The sequence below is a fragment of the Calypte anna genome, chromosome 14 (assembly GCF_003957555.1).
Source record: "Calypte anna isolate BGI_N300 chromosome 14, bCalAnn1_v1.p, whole genome shotgun sequence".
Lineage (NCBI taxonomy): Eukaryota > Metazoa > Chordata > Aves > Apodiformes > Trochilidae > Calypte > Calypte anna.
The window spans coordinates 15,115,276-15,128,080 of record NC_044260.1 but is presented as its reverse complement, the minus strand read 5'-3'; the positions used below and the strand labels follow the sequence as shown (position 1 = coordinate 15,128,080).

Here is a 12,805-nt window from a genome sequence, read left to right as displayed (position 1 = left end):
AAGGACACAAGAATGTTGGAGTATTTATGGAGGGAATAAAAACCTCCTAATAAAAACTCTTTACTAAAATAAAAATGCTTACATCTTCTTACTCAAATGGTCCAGAGCAATCAATACATGAACAGCAGCATGTAAAACAAAGGTACAAAGTATCACCTTTCAAAAAAGTTTTTAAAAGCACACATCTTCAGGTTTTAACCAAGCCTTCCTACAAAGGTGGCTATTCTTGCCCTTACAGTGGGATATCTGACACTTAATAATAAGGCTTGCTCCTCACCATGTGCTCAAACGTGGCAGCTCCTTAGACCAAAGAGAAGAAAAAAAAAGATGCTTAAGTGATGGGAGTCGTAAATCTGGTGTGCTTGCAGATCAGCACCAAGGCATCCAAGATGCATTAACAGATTTTTAAAAACACTTTTCAAATACTGTACTGTCTGCACAGCTGAAAATAAGCCCTTATGTATCTCAACCCACAGCCAACTCACAGTGACACAGGGACAGTCTGAATTGCAGTTATTTGCAACCTGAACTTTAGGAGTCTCTGGAAGTGTGCACATATGCAGAGCTGGAAATGGAAAGCCCTAGGACATGCAAAAAAGAAAGCAAATATGAGAAGAAAACAATTATTCAGCATGTCTCTTAAAGTGGCAGTTGTATTCAGATGCAGCTCCTGAAAAGCAAACCTCCTTGGAGAGTCTGAACTGCAGACACATCCCAGCAGCTCATTTTCCAGGCAGTTTGCAGACATCCACTTCTGCCTGGCAGGATTAAGACCATTACCATGGGGAAAAACTCTGCCAAGACCAGACTGTGCAATGTGACACCAGGGCAAGGTTTAAGGTACACCTGGGGGAAGGATTATACCTTACCCAATATACTTCACCAGCCAGACCTGATTTCCAAGGAGGTCTGAGTATACTGCAGGAAACAAAAAACCCAAACAGTATTTTATAAGACCCTTTCCTCTGTCAAAGAGGAAAAAATACTGAACCAAAAAGATTGTGTAATTGCAACTTTAATTTCTGGCATTAAAACCTGTGCTGGGCATTGAAGAGGTTATAATGAAACCATTGTGGATTAAACTTAGCATGGGGATAACTCTGCAGTACTTTTCTTTTTCATTTTCAGTGTTTCCAGAGGACAGCACATGCAAGAACATGTGTCTCACTTGGAGAGGAAGCTGCTGACAGCTCAGGTGCAGGAGCACTGCAGGCACTTCTCACCCAGGCACCTCCTGCAGCTTGGGACACCCACAGGGGCAGCCCCTGGGGAAACGTGCAGGGTTATGTCCCAGGACTGGGGGGCTCTGAGGGACCAACACAGGGCTACCTGCTCCAGGACTGGGGGCCTACGAGGGGTGGGCACAGGACCATCACCTGCGGGATCCTGGAGCTTGGATGGGCCAGCAGACAATGGGATTTTGGTTACCAGAACCTGGCTCCTTTTGACAAGAGCCAGCAGGAAACAAGGAAAAGCAGCTGAAACTTCCCTGCAAGGTCCTGCAAAGCAGCCTCTTCCTCCCTCACTCCTCCCTGCTCACAATCTGCTCCTCCTGGGATGCTGTGGGAGCAGTGGTTTGTCCCTCAGACACAGATGGGAGCAGACACAGCCTGGCTGCTCAGCCTCACGCTTGCAGGACAGAGATTCCAGGCTATGGATCACATCTTCCTCTTCCTTTTTCCTCTATGTTTGCAAAAAAGCAAGCCAAGGAATTCTAGATAATTCAGTCTTCTCTCCACAAGCACAGGAACTGCTCAGTGGTATGGGGGGTGAGTGACACAAATCTGACCACTGCAGAGCAGCTCTCTTTGCTCTATCACTTCCAGACCTTGACTTGGAACACGCTCTTCTCCATCACCAGCTGCTACTCCAAAACACAACTACCAAGGCAAACTTCAGTGGAAGAAACCATCCTCAGTCCCAAAGAAATGGACTTACTGCAATAGAGAAGAAATCAGTTCTGGTTTCTGCCCACTGGAGCAGGCATAACCCAAGCAGAATACAGATTATTTTTTTCCAGACAAAATAATATCTCATAAGGAAAAAAACCCAACCATTCCACAAGGCTGCACCCCTATATCTAATTGCTGGCTTTGGCATCCTGACAAGCCAGTATCCAAAACAGATACGTGTGCTCCTTTCTCACAAAAAGGGACAAAAGAAACCATAACAAGCCCTCTCAGGAAGAAATTAATGCTGCAATTAAAGCTGTAATAAAATATTAAGTGAAACCACTAAAAATACACACAGACACACAGACCCAGACACAAGCTTGGAGGTGCTGAAACAAATAAAAAAACAATTTGGAGCCTGAATGCAAAGGGCTGGGAAATGGTAAAATATAGTTCTAGGCATGATCCTCATTTGAGAGGGATCAGGGAAGATGAGAGGAAAAAAAGAAAAAAGGCATTTGTGATGTTGCTAGAAGAGTCTGAAACACTTAAGCTTCCCATCCTGACTGTAAACAGAAAAGAGGAAGGAAGGCAAAGAAAGCATTAAGAGGTGCAGGGGGTATGGTTGGATAAAAGCTGCTTCACTGCAGGAACACCTTCCCTAAATACCTGGGCTTGGAGAAGCTGCATCCATCATTCCCTCCCGAGGAGAGGGGCACCACTGGAGCACCCACCCTGCTCCTGACCACAGAAAGGAGCCCCAAGGACAAGCTGCTGCTTCAGTGTCAGCAGGAGGAGAAAAAAGCTACACAGCTTACCTCTATAAAGGATATTCTGAGCCTTTTATTTTGACAAAACAAAGCTGACAAACATTTTTTTCCCCTCCCCAAATAGAAGATTGCCACATGAACACCTGGGATGCAGCAGTGACCCAAATACAAATACAGCTCTAATGTGAAATACCTGCTGACTGATAAAAGACGATGATTTGGAAAGATTTTAGGACGTTATTCTCCCAGCGAGGTATCAGTCTATGCACATAAAAGCTACCATTGGTATTTTTTTAGTTTTGCATACATCAACATCTGGTAAGAGATACAACAACAGCAGCTCCTTCTCCCTGCTGGAAATGGCAACACCTAATCATGTGCATTACAAGAACCAAACAGAACACAAATTCCTGAGAGCTTCAAGGTATCTGCACACTGAGGGATCTCTTTCCAGCAGCAAACTCCACTGCTTGAGCTTAGCAGCACCTGCTACCCAGGGCTTTGAAATATGGCCTGGGTACCACAACTATGGATCCTGAAAGGTATTAACCACTGCACTAAATTAGCTATTTTAATTTTTTTTTTCCAGAGAAAAAGCTTTCATTATGACAGAGTCATCCTTAAAAGCCACACTCGAGCCCAGCTTTCCTGCTCCAAACTCAGTTCTGATTCCTTGTTGTTCTCCCTCTGCCAAAAGGCACAGACAGGTCCTTGCCTCACTGCAGCCTGATGCCACCACCAAGGGTGACACTGCAGACAGAGCTGCCCACCCTGCTGGGCACCACCCCATCCCATCCCACCCTCTGCTTTGCTGCAGAACCAGGAGGTGTGTGGAACACATGAAATCTCAGCTCCTGATTGACATCAGGACAATACAGGGGCAAAGGAAGTGACAGGACTTGAAGGCCAAAAAAGAAAGGCTGGAACTCTGAAGTTCCTGTTCTCTTGTTACTCTGCTCAGTCAGAATGGTTTTTAAACAGGGTTTACAACTCTTTTTAAACCATGTACTTGAAGGGGCTGTACAACAAGCAGGCCACAGTGCTCTGGTGCTGATGCTGCAGCTGGAGCAGGGGATGAGCTGACCCAGCTCCCTCAAAACCTCCCAAAAACCTCAGCCAAGCAGAGGCCACCTCCTCCCCAGGCACCAGGAGCTCCCTGTGCACAGCTCAGCCAGCAGGATCTGTTCTCCACCTCAGAGCCCAAGCAGGATTCAGGCACCTCCTGCACCATGGGGCAGCCAGAGAGCTTCTGCACAAGCTGCTGGTGCTGCCTCCCCAGCAGAGCAGACACAGGAGTGACCCCAAACCCAGCACACAGCTCACAGCCCCGGGCTGACCCAGCCCCAGCCCCAGCAGCTCAGCTCCAGGGAGAGCCACACTGGGCAGCAGGGATCTCAGGAACCCAGGAGCAACCTCCCTGGCAACCCTGGTGTCAGAACAGCTACTGCTCACCAGCAACGCCTGGCCTGCTGTGCTCACTCCTCAGCAGACTGAGGGCTTCAGCCACCACCAGGTCTCCAAAGGAAGCTTTGAGCATTAAAAAGACAGCACTTACTGCTAAAACAAATGGGCAAGTGCTAGAGGGCTATGAAATAAAAGCTAGGATGCTGCTGTGGGAAACTCAGAAAGATTCAAGCAACACACCCACTGCCTACTTCCATTTTTGCAAGTTATATTTGCCTGATGCAGAACAGGGCCACGAAGCTCCTGTGGATCTGCTGCTGCTTCTACTGTCTGCTTCCCACTTGGCTACACATTTATGGAGCCTGGTGACACCCAGAAAGAAGTGTGACTGCTCTGGTAACTAAAACCAGCACTTCTGAGGAGCCTGTTTGCTGTTCTCTGCCTGAAGGGTTGACTTTAAATCTGCAGCCTAACAATAGCATTTCCTGGAAGAAGTCCCTTCTCCCAAGTTGTTGTTCTAGTTGCTGGTAGGATACAAATCCCAGATAACTGAAGAATGTGTGTGCTGACTTCCAACCTCACATGGGGGTTACCAATGCACTTCCCAGGTAACTGGTTCACTCAGGAAATCAGAACTGAGCTCTGACAGCTTCAGACATGGCTCATCCTTGCTCATGGGAGCAGGAAAAAGGCAAGAGGGTAAGTGGTGAGAGAAACGCAGAGTGTATTTGGATGCAAAACACAAATGCATTCAAGGTTTATTTCCACAAACATTTATTTGAAGCTGTTCACAAAAATCACCTGGAAAGATCCTAGAAGTTGACTAGGGAGCCATATTAATTATTTCTGCTCTGTTAAAGAAAAACCTGAAGAGTGCCACTCAAGTCCCTAAGTCAGAGCTAGTCACCCCTGTTCAGAAGTTAACCTGAATCCACAAAAATCTGCCTGAGAAGCCTGTGTCCTGCCTACCCTTTTCTCTACAAAGACACCAAGACATCAGCCCAGCACTGACACCTTTTTCACAGCAAGGCACTGCCTGGGTGCTGTACAACAACTCTGGCAGACAGAGAACCTGCACTCACAGCCTGACCTGCCAGAGGTGTGCAACCACCACCACACGTGGTCCCAGAAGGCTTGACACAGCCCTTCACAAACACCTCAGCAACCTAAGGGATGATTCAAGCTTCCTCTGCAACTCAACAGCTTTTCCAGAGTGGTGGAAGGTTTCTGAGCCATGAGCAGCACCTCACAACAGGCACCTGTTGTACAACACACTCAGGTTCTTCCCTCCCCAACCCAGCTCAACTCCACCTGACTGAATCTGCTCCCCCAAGCCTGATTTTTGACAGCAGGGTTTAATTATGTTCCACTCATCCCAGTATCCCTTACAGCATCTCCTCCTCACACCTTCCCAGCTGTTTCTGGGAAGGAGGGCAGGCTAGCAGCAGAACATGCCCATCTGTGAGCTCCAAGGAAACGGGAACACGAGGGGAATCTTGCTCAGCAGTCACATGAGGAGTCACAACAGTCAGCTCTGCAGCACAGCCTGACAACTGCTTCTCAACTCACAGAACCAGCACTCAGCTTGTAGCTGAACCAAACATTGGATGTTCAAGGTAAAGAAGACACCAAGGTGTAACTCATCAGGCTAAAAGTGCATCCATTTGGAGGCAAAGAGAGAACCCAGAAGTCCTCCCGCAGTTCTAAGAGCACACCCTGAGCCACCTCTGTAACCTTTCCACATGCAGGGCTGGTTTGTTGCATACAACTACCAAATTCTCCAGGTATTATTACTTTAACCCCAGTATTTATTAATCCTGGTGAACCAGAGACAGTCACCAAAAAGAATCCACCTCCAGAACATCACCCTCTGTTCTAGCTCTGCCTAAAGCCAAACTCAGGAAGAGCCAGGGCACGTGGCAGCCGAGTCAGGAGGCTGTGCTGAGCAGGCAGGTACATCCCTCACCTACACACACCACCAGTAACAGGCTGCTACTGGTATTTGTCATGTCCCACCCCACCAGACACTGCATGGAGCTGCAAGGCCTCTCAAAGGGATTAACAACATTCACCTTGGAAGGGCTACAGAGAGCAAGGTGTCAATAAACCAGGGGCAGAGCAAACAATGTGCACGTGAGATTACTTCAGCTCTTGGATGAAGAAATTACCAACTGCAAACCAAGATCCCAATTGCCCAAAGAAAAAGGACACAAGGCCTGAGTCAAGGTTCTCTGAAACAGCTTAAGTTAGAAACTGGTTGGAAACTAGATCAGTAACTGCTGCCTGTGCCCAGTGGGACTCTGGCTGAGACAGGAGGGGAGGCAGACTTCCAAGAGCAGATCCAGGGCTGCCAAACACATCTACTTTCTGATCACATGGATCACAGTGTGGGAAGAGGTTACAGAGGTGGCTCAGGGTGTGCTCTCAGAACTGCAGAAGGACTTCTGGGTTCTCTCTTTGCCTCCAAATGGATGCACATTTAGCCTGATGAGTTACACCTTGTCTTTTTACCTTGAACATCCAGTGTTTGGTTCAGCTACAAGCTGAGCACTGGCTTTGTAAGTTGAGCAGCACATGTTTAGGGTTCCCTTTTGTCAACCCAATAACTGGGGAAAAGAAGGTTTCCCTGCAGGAAGAACATGGGAAAAATGAGAACAGGAGTTGTCACTGAGCACAGCACTGCCAGCACTTGGTGTGGCCACAGTGAGCAATATCCTGACCCTCTGCAGACAGATTTCCAGCTCTGCGAGCTCGGCTGCCTGCACCCCACGGACTGAAGATCTTTTATCTCCTTTCTTATCAAGGGAAAAAAAAAAGAAAAGATTGTGCAAATCAAAGCACAAATCTCCGGACTGCACAGAGCCCCGGCTGCTGCTGCGGGAAGGGGGCAGGAAAGCAGCAAATACCCGCAGCAGAGGGGAACCGGGCCACGTCTGCAGCTCGGCCCGGCCCGAACTGAAACCGAACGGGGCAGCTGCACGGCGGGCACCGAGGGGAACCCGCGTCCCCAGGAGCGATTTCTGCTGCCCAGGCTTCATCCCGGCTGCTCCCGAGGCGGCTCCGGGGCCGAAGGCCGCCCCGAACACCACCCCGGGACGGAACGCTGCCCGCAGCAGGCCCCGCACCGCCCGCTGCCCGTGCCGGGGCCAGGCCCGAGGGCTGCCGGGCCCGGGCCAGGCCTCAGGCCCCGCCGAGGCGCAGCGGGGTCCCCCCGCCCCCCTTCCCCTCCTCACTCACCATGGCGGCCGGGGCTCCCGGGGCTCCCGGGGCTGATCTAGGCTGGGCCCCGCGCTCCGCTCATCTCACGGCCGGCGGCGGCCAGCGGAGAGGCCTCCCCGCCCATGCACCGGCCGCAGAACCTCGGGGCGGCGCGGGCGGCTTCCCCGACCGGAGAGCCGCCGCCTCCTCCCAGCCCCCGGGCCTCCCCCGGTCAGCGGGGACGGGGAGCCCCGGGGCGCTGGGACGGGCGGCCGGAGGGCACGGGCCCGCGGGGGCCGGGAGGGCGCGGCGTGGGGCGGTCGGAGGTACGAGGGAGGCGGTGCGGGGAGCAGCACGGTACCGCGGCGGTGCCGGTGCGGGCGCTGCCTACGCCAGGCGCATCCCCGCGCACCGGGCAGCGGCCCCGCCCCGCCCTCCCGCCGGAAGCGGGGCCCGGGAGGCCGCAGCCAATCAGAGCCGAGGCGGGGCGTGGAGCGCATGCGCAGATCGCCGCGGGGCGCCGGCTGCCGCCATGTTGGAGAAGGGCGCGGTGCCCGGCGGTGGGAGGGGGCGCGAGAGAAGGGGCGGGACCGGAGCTGCGCCTCGCCCCGCCCCCAACGCAATGCGCATGTGCAGTCAGAGCTTCCCGCCCGGCAGGAAGCGGCTTAGGGGCGGGGGCTGTGAGGGGGCGGGGCCAAGGGGGGCGGGGTCTGTGAGGGGCGGGACCAAGGAGCGGTGCTGTGAGGGGCGTGGCCTGTGTGGGGCGTGGCCGTTCCTTTCCACGCCCCCAGAGCAGGTGAATTTCCTTAAAAACGACAAAAAACCAAACAAAACAGAACAAAAACAACAACAAAAAAACCCACCACCGAACCCCAAAGAAACCCAACCACAACCTCCCGCCTGTAAAGCCCAGGCAGCTGTGACCACCCGCAGCCCAGACCTCCGGAGCTCACCCAGACCCCAGCGCTCCGTGCGGGTCCCCGCGTCCCCCGTGGCGCTGACAGCTCGGGGAGATGGCTGGGACTTTGGAGGGACAGTGTCCATATGGGATGATGCGAACGCTTCCCGTTACGGGAGGGGATCAAACACAGACAGAGAGGGAGGAAAATAAACCCTGCATGGGGTGTAACCACCCTGAGGCTCAACAGGAAGGTTCTGGCTGAGCAGCTCGGGGGCCTCTCCACACCTCGTTTATTCCCCTTGCTCTCAGCAGAGCGCTGACCCCATGGCCCCCCCAGTCCTGCTCACCCATGGCTGGAAAGGCCCTTCCTGGGCCCCCGGGCTGATCAAACCCCATCGGGAAGGAGGTGTCTGCCGGGAGGTTCATCTGCTCACTGCCAGGGGCTGCTGAGTTGTACCGGGAGCTGCCCCCAGGCAGAGCCCTGCCTGCAAAACCTGCCCTCCAGAACCTCCAGAACCTCCCCAGCACCTCCAGAACCCCTCCAGCACCTCCAGAACCTCCCCCGCACCTCCAGAACCCCTCCAGCACCTCCAGAACCCCTCCAGCACCTCCAGAACCTCCCCCGCACCTCCAGAACCCCTCCAAACCCACCCACAGTTCACCCCAACATCTCTGAAACCTCTCCAACACCTCCAAAACCTCTCCAAATACCTCCAGAACCCCTCCAACATCTCCAAAGCAGATTCCAGCATCTCCAAAAACTCCAAATTCCCCCCAAAACACTCCAACGTTCTCACCAGCATCTCCAAAACCTCTCCAACACTTAAAAAACGTCTTCATAAACCTTCCCAACACCTGCAAACCCCTTCCAACGCCTCAAAAATCCTCCCAGTTCCTCTTCAGCCCCCCCAGACCCCTCCTGTGCCCTGCCAGGCCTGGGGGTGCCAGCTCAGCAGCCGCGGTGCAGCGGGCAGGTTGCCATGGTAACCATCACCGGGATAATCTCATTATCCTCATCTGTTATTCTGGGGGGGCTCCACATCGCCTGAGCATTCCAGCTGCTGGACAGGGAGCTGCTGAGCCACCCTCACCTCACAGCTCTGCACTTCTGCTGCTGCCACGGCTGCTTTTTTGGGGGTGTTTGGGTTTTTTGGGGTGTTTTTTTTGGGGGTGTCTCCACATCAGATGCAGCCCCAGCTGAGGTGGGAGGGAGCTGGGATGCCACGGGAACAGAGCAAGGGACCAAGCAGAGCCCCAAACCAATGGAATTAATTCAGGTGGTGGGCACCAAAAGAAGGTAAAGCTCCTCTGGCTTCTCTCGGGGAGCTTCTCTGCTTTCTTCCTACCTCCTCTGCAAAACCCCAGGGGATGCAAGAGCTTCTAGTGCAGGATTCGGGGCTGATGGTGAGCACCAAGCCTTCTTCCCTGCTTCAGGAGGGCATCCTGGTGCCTCCCACTGCTGTGGAAATAAAGGCTCTCAGCTGGCCCTGGTTGGGAGCTCCTCAGCTGCAATGACCACAGCTGCCCCCATTTCCACTGTAAGCAGGCACAGAAAGGTGCTGCAAGGTGACTTGAAACCCTCCCACCAAAGCTTCCTGCACAGCTCCACCCATCTGCGTACACACTGGAACCCTCACCACATTTCTCTGCTTTATTCTGCAGAGTTTGGGGTTTGCCTGCAGGCTGAGCCTGAGCCCAACCCAGCAGCTGCTGATGCTTCACTGGATCCCAGCTGCGTGGCTGCTCCCTTCTCCTTTCATTGCTCCCACCACAAACTGGGCTGTAACTCATTCCCGGGGTGGAAATGAGCATCCTCCTGCCTGGCCACCTCACAGGAAGGAATGGGCCAGAAAGGGTTAAACCACAACTCACCAGGACAGGAAAGGTCTCACGAGTGGCTTGGCAATAGGTTTGCTTCTTTATCAAGCTACAAAAAACCCAGCAGGATTTAAAAGCCCTGAGTTGAAATACCTGCAAAAAGTACACAGGGGTGAAATGTATTTTAAGAAAACACTGCAGAGAAAGGGTGCTCCTGAGACCTCCTCCCCACCATGGGTATCCTTCCCCTTCCACCTGTCGCTGCTCTGTGCCAGGCGTGGGTACCCATAGCATGGTGCTCCCATCCCACTCCATCCCTGTGACATGGTGCTCCCATCCCACTCCATCCCAGTAGCACGGTGCTCCCATCCCACTCCATCCCTGTGGCATGGTGCTCCCATCCCACTCCATCCCAGTAGCACGGTGCTCCCATCCCACTCCATCCCTCATCCCCGTGCTGGGCAGCCCAGCTGGGGTGTCCATCCTGCCCAGGGGGACTTTGCTGAGCAAGTCTTTTGTGGCCCCCACACCTCCCAGCCAGGTCCCACTGCATCCATTGCTGCTCAGCTCCACGCCCCGTGGGGACTGATCGTTTGGGTCCTCAGGGGATGTCCTTTGGGCCACATCCGTTGTGTCCCTGGGAATGGCTTCCCAGTTCCCATGGGAGGGCAGCTGCTTTAGGCTGGGACGAAAGTAGCCCATGGAGCAAGGGTCTGAGGCATGACAGGAGGAGCCCAAATACCCAAGGGGGCAAGACCCTGCTTCAGATGGGCCTTGCAGCTCTGCTCTTCCACGTGTGTTTGAAAGGGAGAACTGGAAATTCATCCCAGTGTCCACATCACCCCTGCCAATAGCCCCAGGGCCAGAGGAGCAGCGTGGGTGAGGGGCAGCTCAGTCTCTCCCATAGGAGACCCCACCACTGTCCCAGGCAGGGGTGAAAGGGTCCGTGTCAGGCTGGGGCTTTTTTAAAACCTCCAAAGTTTGGAGCCTGTCCTTGCCATCTGCTGAGACTTCAAACAATAAACCCACCCGTGTGATGCAGCACACCCACCACTTTGGGAGGGGGCCAGCAGAGGTGCAGGTGGTGGGAGGAGGACAGGAGAGCTGGGATTCCATGGGCAAGGTCCTGCAGGATCCATCACCCACCATGGGGCATCTACCAGGAGCCAGATGGATTTTTGGGTTCCACACCTCAGTGGGCAGTGGGAAGTGGCTGATGGGGTTTTAAAAAGCTGGGAGCAGAGTCGGATCACCCAGGCATCACCATGGATCAGCAAGGGTTTTTTCTCAAGGTTTCTGCTCATCTCTGCTCAGCCCATTATCCAAGGCATTAAATTTTAACATTTTTTGTTGCTCCTTGCAGTCTGTTTCTGGTGAGTGGGTGCCTGGGTTGGTGCCAGGGCCTCGGCGCCATACCCGGGGGGCTCTGCGTGCCCGTGGGAGTCTGTCTGTGGTGGGGGGACCTGTCTGCAACCCCTGGGCTGGAGAAGAGCTCCCCAGTGCCAGACACCTGTGGGATGCTGATCCCAGCTCCCAAGGACCAGCACAGCAGCATCAGCCCTGCAAACACCCTGCCTGCTCCCCCATCACCCCTGGGGTGGGCAGACAGAGGTGCCCAGCAATTCATTCCCTGTGCCCTGCAGAGGGGACATGGTGTCCCCACCCTGTGGCACATCCCCCAGCCCCCTTTTGCTATGGGTCCCCAGCGAGGACTCTGTAGGGTGAGCTCCACTCGCCATGGCCAGGGCCAAGGAGAAGATGAGGCCTCGGAGGACCTTGGGGTAGCAGAGTCTGGTTAAGGGCAGGAGAAATGCTTGGGATGGAAATAGCTGAGGGAAGAGGATGGCTCCAGGACGAGCCCTGCTCTGAATCATGAAGCTCCCGCTGCTCCTGACTTCAGACACCATATGTGTGCCCAGCAGGGCAATAAAATCACCCAAACCCCAGGCTGGGTGCCCTGTGCCCTGGGGCAGCCAGGACAGGACCCCCGGGAGGCAGGGCTGGGAGATTTCTGGCCAGGGGAAGCCAAAAAGCCATCGATTTTTGCCATTAGGAGGGGTGCGGCTGGAAGGCTGGAAGCAGAGCCACACGCTGAATAATTCATGGTGAGAGATGACAAAGCCTGTGGCCAGGCTGGGGAAACCTCTCTGTGTCACCCCCAAGGACGTGGCCTCTGCTTCTGCCCCGGGGCAGTGGGTGCGGGCTGGAGCAGCTCTCAGTCCCGGGGGGCCCAGGGGACCTGTCCTGGTCCCAGCAGGTGGGGACAGCAAGACCCCAGAGCTGTCCCGTGAGGGTCTGCAGCCACGGGGCTGAGAGGGCTCCTGACCCAGCACACTGCCCCTGAGGTGGCCTGGCTTGTCCCCTGGGGGTAGGTGGACACCACTGTCACAGCTGCCCTGGCTGGCACTGATGGCACAGGGACACCCCTCGTGGGGCAGAGACACTCCTCGTGGGGCAGGGACACCCCTCGTGGGGCACCATGATGCTCCTGCCACGCACAGCCTGGTCTGGCCACGCAGCCTGGAGCAGCTCCACAGGAAGGTTTCCCGGGCCACCTTCTCCACCACCATTCTTCAGGGCACCCACAGACACCCGTGGGCACCCAGGCTGAGTCAAATCCTCTCCTGGTCATGCCACATGCCAAGGGTTGGCCAGGGCAGAGCCTTAGGAAAGAGCAGGAGCGGGCACCAGGGGACAGAGCACGGGTGCCTCAGTGACACCCATCACACTAAGGGGATGTGCTGAGTCTGCAGGTCCCAGCTGCAGCCCTGGGTGAGCCCCGAGGCCACAGCCCCGAGCCCAGAGGGTGCCTGGAGTGGGGA

At 54.6% G+C, this 12,805-nt stretch overlaps 1 protein-coding gene across 2 annotated transcripts in view; it reads right to left on the bottom strand.

Annotated features, from left to right (window-relative positions):
• XPO6 (exportin 6) overlaps window positions 1-7,436 on the bottom strand; it is a 46,331-nt gene extending 38,895 nt beyond the window's left edge. For both annotated transcript variants that reach the window (XM_030459670.1, XM_030459671.1), the window contains exon 1: window positions 7,304-7,436. In XM_030459670.1, coding sequence (XP_030315530.1) covers window positions 7,304-7,306 — 3 coding nt within the window. In that variant the 5' untranslated portion in view covers window positions 7,307-7,436. The remainder of the gene's footprint in view (window positions 1-7,303) is intronic.
• Between the last annotated feature and the right edge of the window lie 5,369 nt (window positions 7,437-12,805).